Consider the following 13,162-nt stretch of genomic DNA (forward strand, 5'->3'; position numbering starts at 1 on the left):
GTGTCTGCATCGGGGCAAAGGGCTCTCTGAAAAAGCCGAGAAGCAGGGGGGCTGCTATGTTGGAAGTGGAGGGTGATGGGACTCGCCGTTCTTCCCCTTTTAAGAAGCATCTTCCTTGTTCTTTTCCTTCTTTAACTTGTCGGAGGAGTGAGGCAGAGGGAGGCCGGGCTGGTAGAGAGATGGAGCCCCTGGTGATCACCTTTTCCCATGCCGAATACTTGACTTCAGTTTCCCTAGAACTCCTAGAACATGCCTTTGCCACCTGCAGGATGGAGAGGCCACCACCTGCTCTGGGGCCAGAGCACTCGATGATTGATGGAATGCTAGACTCTTTAATCCACTAGATCCGCCAGTGCTGGAACGAGAGGCAGGTAAATGTAACGGCAGTAGGATGGGATGGCATTTAAAAACAGCATAAATATTTTCTTACTAGGAACAGTTTTTTGGGGGGTGGATGACATCCCAGAATCGAGGCCACCTGTTCTTTTTAAACACCATCCCAGAGTCAGAGATGGTGTTTCAACACCTGGGGGGTGTCTTGTGCTTGGAGACAAATATCCCTGGACAGGCTACTCTAATTCCCTGTCCTTGGGTGATGCTTCCAGGACTCAAACTTGACCAGTGATAGGAGGAGACAGGGCAATTCAACTGAAAACTTTTCCACAAACAATAGAAACCGAACTAGAATCTAGATAACGTACTTTAAACTACAATATCCTGGATGATGCCACGAAAATCCAGTTTGCTGCAACTGAGTCCCAGCACAACCAAATACATAAATAAAATAAATATTAAAAAAAATATATGCATGTTTATTATGTTCAAGGAAATAAAAGTCATGATTTCAGACTTTGGCATGCCATCGAAAACTGTACTGTGAAAATATTATGGTGAAAAAATGCAATAACTGGTATCAGAAATTCAATAAATGGGTTTATCATCATGTTCAATACATCTTTAAAAAGAACTAGAAGATAGGTCAGAATAATCCCAAACCGGAACTCAGACAAATAAAAGATGGAAAATAAAGAAAAGAAGATAAAGACGTACATGGTACGGTAAAAAGGTACAGTACAAGCACAGCTGGAGCCACAGGAGAGAAGAGAGATGACAGCAGAAACAAAGCTTCAGGAGATGATAGTGGACATTTCTCCCTAGAAAATGCCTGGCTGGGTGCGGGGAGCTTTCATGAGCTCAGCTTTCGTCATCATCGCTGTGAATGTTTAGTCCACTTCTGCTCCGAAGAAGGGTTGGGATTATTGGCAATATGCCTGGAGTCCAAATGCAGGAGTCCCCCAGGGTGGGCAACAGAGGGTGAGATGGTTGAATAACACCACCAGCTCAATGGACATGAATTTGAGCAAACTCTGGGAGATGGTGAAGGACAGGGAAGCCTGGCGTGCTGCAGTCCATGGGATCGCAAAGAGTCGGACATGACTTAGCAACTGAACATCAAATGTTCCCCAAAGATCTTTTCACTCCTGGGGTGTTCTGCTTGGACAGTAGGCCTGAGAGTCTGGTTGGTACTGGCTGAAATCCCAAGTTTGAAAGTAGAATAAAGTTTCCTATGGAAATAATACTATAAATGGATGTTAGGGTCTTCATTGTAGAGAGCTATAGTGCAGGCCCAAGCTTGGGAAAGAATCATGATTTATTTAGAGCATTATGTCAGCAGAAAGATGCATGCCTGAGTTTTAAAAGTTTGGAGCCCAGCCATCAGCCGTCCTGTTGACTTCTTGGGGTGGCCTGTGCAGTTTTGGTCCCCCTGGCTCTGATACCCTGTCTGATTTCTTTGAAAGTTTAGGTCTGATGTGTAAGTGACCCAGGGGCTTCCCAGGTGGCGCTAGTTATAAAGAACCTGCCTGCCAATGCAGGAAAAGTAGGAGACCCTGATTCGATCCCCGGGTTGGGAAGATCCCCTGGAGGAGGGCATGGCAACCCACTCCAGTATTCTTGCCTGGAGAATCCCACGGACAGAGGAGCCTGGCTGGCTACAGTGCATGGGGTCTCACAGAGCCAGACACAACTAAGCAGATTAGCACACAACGCAGCACAACCTATTAGGGAAAAGACTCTGACCAAGAACAGATATGGGTACAGATGTCCGTGTGCGTGTGACTGAGTGACTGTGCTGTACACCTGAGACTAGTGATGAACGGCATTTTAAATCAACTACGTTCAACTAAAAAAAGAAAAGAATTGGTTTTATGCTGATGCCTCCTTGGTAGCTGACAGTACGTCCCCCTCCCATTCGGGCAAGACCTAGCAGATGTATCTTTAGGACGAATGACTCTCTTATGGGTGGTGAACCTGGAAAGCAGTAGTAAAGGCCCTCCTCATGGGTCCAAGAAGTGGAGTTCTTTTAAGAAGACATTTACATCTGTCAGGGAGTTGATTTACCTGGTGAGAGCCTGTAGGGTTTTCATGGGACTCGGAAAACTGTGCTCTGACCCTCCAGCCTGCTGTGTGACCTCGGGGAAGCCACGCAGCCTCCTTTCCTGCAGACTCGGGGCTGGATGGGCTGTAACAACGTCCTGTCATTTCAGGAAGTGAAGCCAGCTTCCTTCCAAGGGCGTCGAGTCCCCCGGAAGTCACGGGGCCGAGGAGAAGGGGTGAGCAGCCTGTGCCTCCCGGCCCTCCTCTTGTTCCTCTGATGCCTTTATCCACCCAGGAGTTGCTGCTTCAGAGTTTTGCAATTTCCTGTGGGACAGGCATGATCCGGGGCGTTTTCCTCCTGCCTCTGTGTGTATGTGTGTGTGTGACTGTCTGAAGGAGGTCCTGCAGGAAAAGGAAGTCACCCAGCTCAGTGATTCATGACGACTGCCCTGCATCCTGCTCTGCCATCGTCTGCCATCCGTGGGCAGGGCCTTCCCCTGGTGGCCGGCGGGGGGATGGCAGGCCTGGGAGCAGGCCATCCCCAAGTTGTCACAAAGCCTCTGACCCCACAAGATGATTTTGTCGTCGTTCAGTCACTCAGTTGTGTCCAACTCTTTGGGATTCAATGGACTGCAGCACTCCAGGCTTCCCTGTCCTTCACCATCTCCCGGAGTTTGCTCGAACTCATGTCCGTTGAGTTGGTGATGTCCCCTTCTCCTCCTGCCTTCAATCTTTCCCAGCATCAGGGTCTTTTCTAATGAGTCAGCTCTTGGCAGCTGAAACCCTTGGGCAGAGCAAGTAAATGGACTCCGAAACGTGCCCCCTGGAGCAGAGTCCTGCCCATGAGAATGCCCCCTCGGACCAGAGCCCTGGATGCCAGCTGCTCCCTTAGAGGACAAGGGCTCTGCTGCTGGGGGGGAGGCTATCAAGGGGCCATTGTCCCAGCTGGGTACGGGGGAGGCCTTGGTGCAGCCCAGTTCTTCCTGTCCAGAGTCGCTGGGGCTGTGAGGACTGCAGGGTGGTAGGGGTCTGCTCTTTCACAGGGACTTTAAGCTCAGCTGAGATGGGAAGGACGGGGCTGTGGTCTGGGGCACTGAGAAGCGTTAGCTGGAGTCGTTCCTGGGGATGCAGCTGGAAATAGCAGTCGCATCGATCTGGAGTCTGAGGAGCTGGTGTTTCCTTTCTGTCGTCACCTCTTTGAACTCTGCACATCGACCCAGGGCTGCAAAGATGCAGCGTCTGGTGCGGCTTTTCCTGGGGGCTCAGAGCCAGTGCAGGCCACGTGCTCTGGGAGGTGACACCTTCTGGACAGTGACCTTCTGATGAGGATCCCAAGCCCAAGGCCCTCCCGCCCCGGGTTTGCTAGGATTGTCCCCTGAATGCGGCAGTGAGAGGGCACTCCCATGATTCAGATGCTGATGGTGTTTCAAATCTGATTTCATGTTTCAGTGTCTGGAGAAAAACACCTTTCTCTGAGTTTCAGCATTTTCTCCTTGATCTGCGGGCTTTTAACGTGAAGCTTTGAAGAGAAGCTCATCACTGTCTTTTCCTTCTTGGGCTAGGTGTGTCTCTTTCCCCTCTCGCTTCTCTGTCTCGAGTCTCCGCAGTCCTCCCAGAGCAGATACGCGCCCTGGATCTCCTCGCCGTGCGGCCACTCTCAAAGGGCAGCAGGGGCAGGAGCTTTGTTCTCCTTATCCTGCTTTCTGGGTAATCTCTGGACTTCACCTTGCCAACTCTTCCTTTGAAATTTCCATTTTTGTCATCATGTTTTTAGTTTCTGAGGGTCCGTCTTACTTTCTGAATGATCTTCTAAAAATGCATCCTCTACTTTTCTGTGGGTATAAATCTCTTGTATTTCTTAGATGAGTATTTCTTTTTTAAAGATTAAAATGCATCCCAGGGACTTCCCTGCTGGTCCAGTGGTTAGGGGTTCACGCTTCCAGTGCAGGGGGCACGGGTTTGATCCCTGGTCAGGGAACTAAAACCCCGGCATGCTGCGTGGCTTGGCCAAAAGAAAAAAAAAAAATAAAAGGAGAATGTTTAAAAAAATAAAATGCCTCCCCAAAGCTCTGTTTGCACAGGGGCTGGTGGGTGGGGGCACACGTGGCCTCTAGTTGGGGGACTCATAGCTGGGTCTGCAAGCGGGGAGACACAAAGACACAAAGCCTCTGACCCCTTCCATCTGGGCTCGCACAGGGTGGGGCAGGGTGGGGTGCATAGCTCCCCCCGCCCCAACCCGAGCTGTGTGCAGGGTCGTGGGCCAGCCTGTGTGTGACATAGGTTTTCTGGAGTCAGCCTCCAGCATCCTCCTGGAACATCCCTCCCCTGATCCCGTGGCTGGGGCGCCTAGGTGAGATTCTCTGCAGTCTTGCCTCTGATTCCGATATTCTGATTCCAGCACTGCCTCCAGCTCTTGGTACCTGCAGGGAACGTGGACGGGACTGACTTGCTCTCCCCGCTGCAGGCCCTTAGGCTCCGGCTCCCTCTTTCACAGTGACCCCACGTTCCCTCCCCCAGCTGTTCCTCTCTGTCCTCACTTGTCTGATGGTTGTCTCTTCTCCCATCTCTATGACTTTGTGAATTTTTTTTTTAAATTCCTTAAACCATTTGACAAGGGATTTGGAAAGGACTGGAGAAAAATGCATTTGGGACTTCCCAGGTGGCACCAGTGGTGAAGAACCCGCCTGCCAATGCAGGAGACTAAGAGACGCGGGTTCGCTTCCTGAGTCTGGACGATCCCTTGGAGGAGGAAATAGCAACCACTCCAGTATTCTTGCCTGGAGAATCCGTGGACAGATGAGCCTGGCCGGCTACAGTCAGGTCGCAAAGACGAGCAACTGAGCAACTTAGCATGCACACACAGAGAAAAATGCATGTGTCTTTCCAGTGTGTGAGTGGACCGCCTTCCTAACAGCTTTATAGAATTATTTAACAGAGAAAGAGCTGTACAATTGAGCAAAACTGGAGGTTCTTATGCAGCCATCAGATTCTAGAGAGAAAATGATAAACATGCAATAATTAGAATTTATCGTTCTTACAGGATGATACCTAGAAAAATAGGTTATGCCTTCTTAGAGTGCTAAAGGTTTGAATAAAATCAGTTTCTACCAAAACAAAGTGATGTTGTTGCTGTACTTCTTAGATCCCTCCCCAAATTTTCAAATTTCTGGAAGTAAATGTATTGGAACATGCCTGTTCTAGGTTAATTATTGTATATAGATGGCACATGCTTCTGAAACTTACTTTTAGCATACTTCTTTTATGAAGGCAATACGACTTCATTGTCAAAATTTCTGGTATGAAATAGAAGAAAATATCCCACTTCCCCCCAGCTGGAAGTAAGCTCCCCTGTGCTGGGTTCTGTTTATACTGGGTCAGAATCCGCCCCCATGGTCTTCATGGCTCTGTTCTCGTCCTCTTCCAGGACACTGGCGTGGGGAAGTCCAGCATCGTGTGTCGATTCGTCCAGGATCACTTTGACCACAACATCAGCCCAACCATTGGGTAAGTTCTCATCTGTTCTTCTGATTCACCTTTCTTCCTAAGTACCCAGAGAGGTCACAGTGTCTGAGCCTTCAGGGGTGTTCATCCCAGCCAGGGAGACTCATTCCCAACTGTGAAGACTTAGGCACAACTCAGGGCCTTGGGCGATGTGTCTGGTCTTCCTGTCCCTGCAGTCCCCTCCACCTTGCACCAGCCACCCTCACTGCCACCTCGGGTTGTTTCCTTGATCTCCGAGTGCGTTATTCTGCAGATCATGCCGACTTTATTTCCAGATGGAAGTCGAGATCTGGGACGAATCCCTGAAGGTCCTGCTTGAACCTGCCTGCCAGGAAACCTGGGAACGCGTCCACTCACAGCAGAGCCGTCTGCACAGATCGTGGGCAGATTGATTTTCCTTTCCTGGCTGAATCCAGGGTCGGCATCTCTGTTCTGATGCTTGGGAGAGGAGGGGAGGATTGCCCTCCTACCCCCTGCCCTGCCCAGACCTCAGCCTTGGGACGCGAGAGCACTTCCTGTTCGCTTTCTCTTCGCTTTCTCTTTGCTAGGATGCCTTCACCAGATGTGCTTCTGCCGTGCTGCTTTGCAGGTGTTTAATTTTTCACCATCTTAGTACTTAGCCCAGTGTCTTTTTCTCCATGAAGTCAGCATGCTCTCTGCAGAGAGCAAGGTTTGGTTTTCCTCAGCAGGGAAACAACGGGTGTATCAATTTGGGGAACTGGGTAGGATGGATGAGGACAGGGCAACGGCCTCCATCAGCCTTGAGTGGAGAAGATTCACGGCAGGGCACACGGCAAGCTTCTGACTCGCAGCCATCGAGTCCACTGGGAGTCCACCTGCCTCCCATGGTGATCACTGCCTTGAGAAGGACCTCAGGCTGTGAAAGGGCATCGTTTCTGCACCGAAAGTTCATCCTTGCCACCCGGTGACTCATGAGAAACCCTGACTGCTATTCAAGCAGACTGTCGGCATCATGAACAGACGTGTGCACCTCTCTTTCTAGTTTGACCTTTACAAGGACATCGTGTTTCTTCTCTGCCGGATTCTGCTTCCCGCAGGTAATGAAGCCAGTCCAGCATTGCTCACCCCCATCGCTCGGGAAGCGAAGACGCCTGAGAGTCTGAACTTGAAAGCTAGCAAGGAGGCTGAAAAAAAAAAAAAGAGCAACGGTTGTCAGTCTTCATTTCAAACAGTAATTGTCTTTCTCCTAGTGGCAGGAAGTCAGGAACAGAGAGAGGTGTCTGCACATATAGGTATGTGTGTGTGTGCACATTCTTAGCCACGTCCAACTCTTTGCGACCTCATGGACTGTAGCCCGCCAGGCTCCTCTGTCCATGGGATTCTCCAGGCAAGAAGCCTGGAGTGTGTTGCCATGCCCTCCTCCAGGGGATCTTCCTGACTCAGGGATCAAACCCGCATCTCTAGCATCTCCTGCATTAGCAGGCAGATTCTTTACCAGTTGAGCCACCAGGAAGCCCCACATATAGGTGAATACATATATATACCTGGTATGATATGCATTGCTACTTTCTCTAGAGCTGTTCCTTGCCGGCTCACTGTGTACCGACGGGGACTTCACAGCTGTCGTTTCCTCATTTGACCCTGAAGCAGCCCATAGATCACGCAGGGTGGATTTGGGGCCTATTTCACAGATGAGCAAACTGAGGGACTGTGACCCTCATCCTCCAGGGTGGCCATGGGGCTCTGTCTTCTCTCCTGACTGTGCCATCAGATTCTTTCTTGACCAGGGTCAAGGTCATCTCAGGTCTCAGGCTTACCTCTGTCATATCTGTAAAACGAAAAGCGTAGTCTGGGTATATTTTTTTCCCCTAGCTCATAAAAGTCTAAGACTTTAAAGGCATGAACTTAGTTTTCTAAACCTGAGAACTTTTTGTGAGCAGAGTTGCTGTATTTTTTATCCCATTGCCTATAATATATTGAAGAATGAATGAAAATCTGCTTTGTTGTTTAGTTGCTAAGTGACTTGTTTAGTTGGTAAGTGACTTGTTGTTTAGTCGCTAGGTCGTGTCTGATTTTCTGTGACCCCATGGACTGTAGCCTGTCAGGCTCCTCTGTCCTTGGGATTTCCCAGGCAAGAATACTGGAGTGGGTTGCCAATTCTTTGCTCCAGGAGATCTTCCTGACCCAGGCTTGAACTTGCATCTCCTGCATTGGCAGCCAGAGTCTTTTCTACTTTACCAGTGAGCCACCTGAGAAAATCTGACTTACATCAATGTAAAAACAAAAATAAGCATCAAGACAAAATGTTGATATAGCCGTCTACATACAATTTTAAAAAGCATTTTTGGAAAATGTTCCATAAGCCAAGTTAAAGGGCAAAGATTTAACTGGAAAAAAAATTTTTTTAAAAACACTGTTACAAAAAGTTGGTATAAAATAGTAAAAAAGGACACAAGAAGCATGATGACCATCCCCGCTAAAAAGTAGGCCAAGGTCATGAACTAAAGATTCACAAAAGGAAAACAACTGAAGAGTAAATACTAAAATGATGTTCAGACTTAGGACAACCACGACAAAAGCCCAGAAAGGAAATACCGTTTCCTGTGTGTCATCCTGGAGCAGATTCGAAAGGCTCTCGTTTGGGGAAAAAGTCATCACATACGTTTCAGTGGGTGTACAGGTAGGTACAAGCTACCATTTGGTGAGAGTAGCAATGTGGAGAATATATGCTTCTGAGAAATCCAAAGAATAGTTGTACAAGGACACAAAGATTCAGGTTCAAGGATATTCATTTAACCATTGTCATAATAGTGAAAAATAAGGGGACCATGACATAGTGTGTAATACGCAGTCACCAGGTAATGATGCTGATCTATAGTCACAGAAATAGAAAGATGTCCACGATACATCAAGTGCAGGAGATACGAAATCTATGTACCATCGACTCGGGGGATAAAAGTTGTGTCAACACCATTTGGAAGACAGTACCAACTTATTAGCAGCGAATATGGCTGGGTAGTGAAATTACAACTGACTTTATGCTCCTCCTTTATATTCATTTTTAACACATTTTTTTAGTGAAGTACTAATATTGCTTTTATAATGAGAAAAGTCATCAAGTGATTTTGATTTTTGGAGTATATTTGCTCTGATGAGTAAGCTGGGACATACAGTTTAAGAACTTAAAGAAATGAAATGTCATGTGGCAGATGCAATTTTGATCATATTAGGTTATATCACTTAGAAAAATCCTTAGAATTTCCATCTAGTGCAATTGTGTGTTAATAATTAGAGCTCTCTGACTATTCACCTTGGTGTTGAGTACATTGTGGGGACAGTGATGGGACCTGCAGGGAAGAATATCTTCCTCCCTGGAACTTCTGTGGTCTGCCCTTAGTCTCAGGGAAGAGTAGAAATTGAGGAAATCTTACCAGGCTGAGCACTGAGTGGTGGCAGGGCTGGACTCTCGCTAGACTGTGAGGGCCCTTGGGGTCCGTGAAAGTGAGGGAAGACATCCTGATGCTTTACCCCTGCAGACTCCAGTGTGCATCCTGAGAAGAGCAAGAGGAGGACACCTTTATTGTCCCTAGAAAGTGAATTTGGTTCAGTGATCATATCTGACATATAGTCTAAATTTTCATTTTGCCAGTTGTCCTCAAAACATCTTCGGAGTGCTTTTCCCACTAATCCAGGGTCCAGTCAAGGTCCATACAGTGAATTTGGTGGGTTTGTCTCTTTCCTCTCTCTTGATCTAGATTCTAAAACACCCCCACCCCCGTCTTTGGTTTTGTTCACTTTTCAGGACATTGACTTACTCCAAGCATTTGGGCCCGTCATCTGTTAGAATGTTGCCTATTCCAGATTTACTGGATCGCATCCTCACAATTAAATTCACACTAAACATTTTTTGGGCAGGAACTCTGCACAGGTGAACAGGTGAAGCATGTACTGACCACACCACGTCAGGAGGCTCCTCGTGCCTGCTTCTCCCACAGTCAGAGGCCTGCTGTTGTTTAATGAATGGGAAACTTTATCACACAGGGAAAAAAAAAACACCAAGGCTACTCAACATTCCTTGTGTTAGACTTTTACACCTTTTCTGAGCACTGAGAAAAAGCTTAAGAGGAACTATGCAAAAAAGAAAGTATCAAGTGTTTCATTATCTGCTGAGAGTTTCAAATCCCCCCTTTTTCATGGATAAAACAAGTATTTGTTCATCTGCCCATCTTTATCCCTGCGCTTGCACGAGCAGGATGAGGGTGAGACACAGTGTTCTAATGGTTGCTGCCAGTGCTGGGGTCATAGAGCAGGGAGTATGCACCACTGTTTACACCTCTGCAAGGCCCACACTCTCATGTGCCCGCATACAGCTGCTGTTTTCACTCTTAATTGTGGTGATCATACATTTTTTAAATCTAAGTTTTTTTTTTTTTTTTTTTCCTGATTGCAGGCATCTAATGTCTTAGGACCGTTGAAGATAAGTGTTTTGAAACACAGTGTTCTGAATACACTTTGTGCTTCCCCCCGGCCCAAGTCCTCTGTTGGACTAACAGAAGAGGCGGGATTTCTTCTTTGGGGTGACAGGTCCCCTTTCCTCTCCATGGCCCCTAGAGGAGAGCCTGTGGGGTCCTGCCAAGGCCCCGCCATCACCTGATGGAAACAGGAGTCTTCGTGAAGGTCGCAGGGGTGATCAGTAATGTGTCAATGTCACTTCTCTTTTTCAGGGCATCTTTTATGACCAAAACTGTGCCTTGTGGAAATGAACTTCACAAGTTCCTCATCTGGGACACTGCTGGTCAGGAACGGGTAAGGACACGCTGCTGTTGGCTTCCTGGGGAAACGATGCCAAACAGCACTGGTTTCTTTGTATCTGGCAAGACTTGGTGACTAGTGATAGAAATCCAGCTTCAAATGAGTTAGGCACGAAAGGAAATGTGCGCTTTAGGCGTGAGGAACTGGAAGGGGCCGAATCCCATCCCTGCCGACGTGCTGTCAAAGTTGCACAACTCTATTCCATTTTCTTTGCTTGCTGACCTTGAAATTGACTCCTTTTTAGGCCGACTCCCTGGCCATCAGCAACCTCAAAAATAGAGCTGCTCTTCCCAGGCAGGGGGCTCCTTGTCTACCTGGTCTGAGCTGTGTGCTCAGGGGATATGGCGCCCCTGCTGGTGGGGCCAGGGAGTGCACTTGCCCCAGGAGGTGGCTGCACTCAGTTCCGCCCGAGCCCCGTGGCCTGGGAGCTGGACAGGCTTTGTTCCCTGAAGTCTGGGTTCCCATCCTGGGAAACGGGGCAATGGGTACTGGGTTACCAGGAACAATGGATGAGGGCTCTCTTATTTCTGTTGTTGTTCAGAGCCTAAGTTGTGTCCAGCTCCCCCTGCACTGCAGCATTCCAGGCTTCCCTGTCCTTCACTATCTCCTCCCATCTCTTATTCCTAATTCTTTTTATTTCCTGAAAATGTTTATGGAGAAGATAACTCCAGAAGCTCCATCTCTAGATTTTAAAAGGTGAAACAATAGATACCCACAGACTGTCTCAGCAGGGAATGTAATAACTAGGGCATATGTTATCAGAGTTGAGAGGAGTGGCCTGGATGGGTGAACACAGGGCTCACCAGTACCTTCTCTTAACCAATCAAAACTGGCCCCGGAGCCGGTTATCGCAGAGTAAGACAGGTTGAACTTGCCCTGGTCTGTTCCTAGCTCACGTCACCGTCTCTGCCCACTTAGAATGTTGGCCCTTCCTCGCTCCCCACCCCAACTTGCTCCCTTTTTCTCCACAGCCCTTGCTATGTGTGTTCAGGTGCTCAGGTGTGTCCCCGTGGACACAACTTTGCGACCCCACAGACTGTAGCCTGTCAGTCTCCTCTGTCCATGGGATTTCCCAGACGAGCATCCTGAAGTGGGTTGCCATTTCCTTCTCCAGAGGCTCTTCCCAACCCAGGGACTGAATCCATGTCTCCTGCATTGGGAAGCGAGTTCTTTAACCACTGCGCTACCAGGGAAGCCCACAGCCTTCACCAGCCTCTAATATGCCCCTCAGTTCGCTCATCAATTCTGTCAACCGTCTCCCTCTCACAGGAGAATCCAGGACTCCGGATAATCCATCGTTTTCATTATCAGCTCCTCACACAGCAAGTGTGTGTTTATACGAATTGCATTTTCTATAAATCCCCTCTTAAAATGAACATTCCAGTGTTTGTAGATGAAGCTGTCTCAGAGGTTTCCTTTCCTTTAATGAGGACGAATCTTCTGGCCTCAAATGCTACCCTCGTTAGGACGTCTGCTCCTTCACTGTGGAATCAAGAACTCAGATTAGCACACAGGAAGCTGCTACCTGGGGCCCCTCTTTCTCTCTGACCGTGGGCCATACCCACTTTCAAAATTAGGGGGCCGGAGTCCAAGGGAAGTGACAGTATAGGGGTCTCTTCTCTATGTCCCTGTGTGTTCTCTGTAGCGATAAGCTAGATTTCTGTTTTCGGAGTTGGGGGTTTGTTCCTTAAGCAAAGAGATTTTCTTCTTCCCCATTTTACTTTTGCTCATGAAATAGTTGCTTATGCAGCTGCTTAAAAAAAAATAATTCTAAATTAATTTAAAAAATAATTTTATTTATTTCTATTTGGCTGTGCTGGGTGTTCCTTGCTGCGCTCATGGGCTTTTCTCTAGTTGCCGTGAGCAGGAGCTACTCTCTGGTTGTGCCGCGCTGGCATCTTATTGCAATGGCTTCTCTTGTCGCGGCTGCTAGGCTCTGGAGCACAGACTCAGTAGTTGGGGCCCACAGGGTTAGTTGCTCTGCGGCATGTGGGATCTTCCCGGACCAGGGATCGTAGCTGTGTCTCCTGCATTGGCAGGCAGATTCTTTACCACTGAGCCACCACGGAAGCCCCTGCAGCGGCTCTTCTGAGTGTCATCAGTCCGTTTTACACGGAGAGGCAGCATTGAGGCTCCTCCTGCCATGGCATGCCCTCTAGGAGAGGCAGCGTTGCGGCTCCTGCCGCTGCATGTCCTCTAGGAGAGGCAGCGTTGCGGCGCCTCCTGCCACGGCATGCCCTCTAGGAGAGGCAGTGTTGCGGCTCCTCCTGCTGCATGTCCTCCAGGCTGTGCCCCGGTCTTGTGCTCAGTGCTTACTGTGCACTAATACGTGTAGCCCACTCACGGCACTCAGCTGGGACTGTCTTTATCGCCATCCACAGGGGAGGTCACCCCGGCTCAGAGAGGGTGAGTAACCTGGTCAAGACCACACAGCTAAGAAGGTATAAAGCAGAAATTTGAATCGAGCAGTCTGGGTCCTGGGATTGATAGTTCTGTATTGATGGAAAAAAAG

The 13,162-nt window shown here is 48.5% G+C and overlaps 1 protein-coding gene across 1 annotated transcript in view; it reads left to right on the plus strand.

The window, feature by feature from the left end:
- The window catches only part of RAB31 (RAB31, member RAS oncogene family), an 81,110-nt gene that overhangs the window by 24,525 nt on the left and 43,423 nt on the right, over positions 1-13,162 (plus strand). Inside the window, exons 2-3 of the mRNA XM_068993572.1 lie at positions 5,801-5,880; positions 10,563-10,644. Coding sequence (XP_068849673.1) covers positions 5,801-5,880; positions 10,563-10,644 — 162 coding nt within the window. The remainder of the gene's footprint in view (positions 1-5,800; positions 5,881-10,562; positions 10,645-13,162) is intronic.

This window comes from Capricornis sumatraensis, chromosome 21 (assembly GCF_032405125.1).
Source record: "Capricornis sumatraensis isolate serow.1 chromosome 21, serow.2, whole genome shotgun sequence".
Lineage (NCBI taxonomy): Eukaryota > Metazoa > Chordata > Mammalia > Artiodactyla > Bovidae > Capricornis > Capricornis sumatraensis.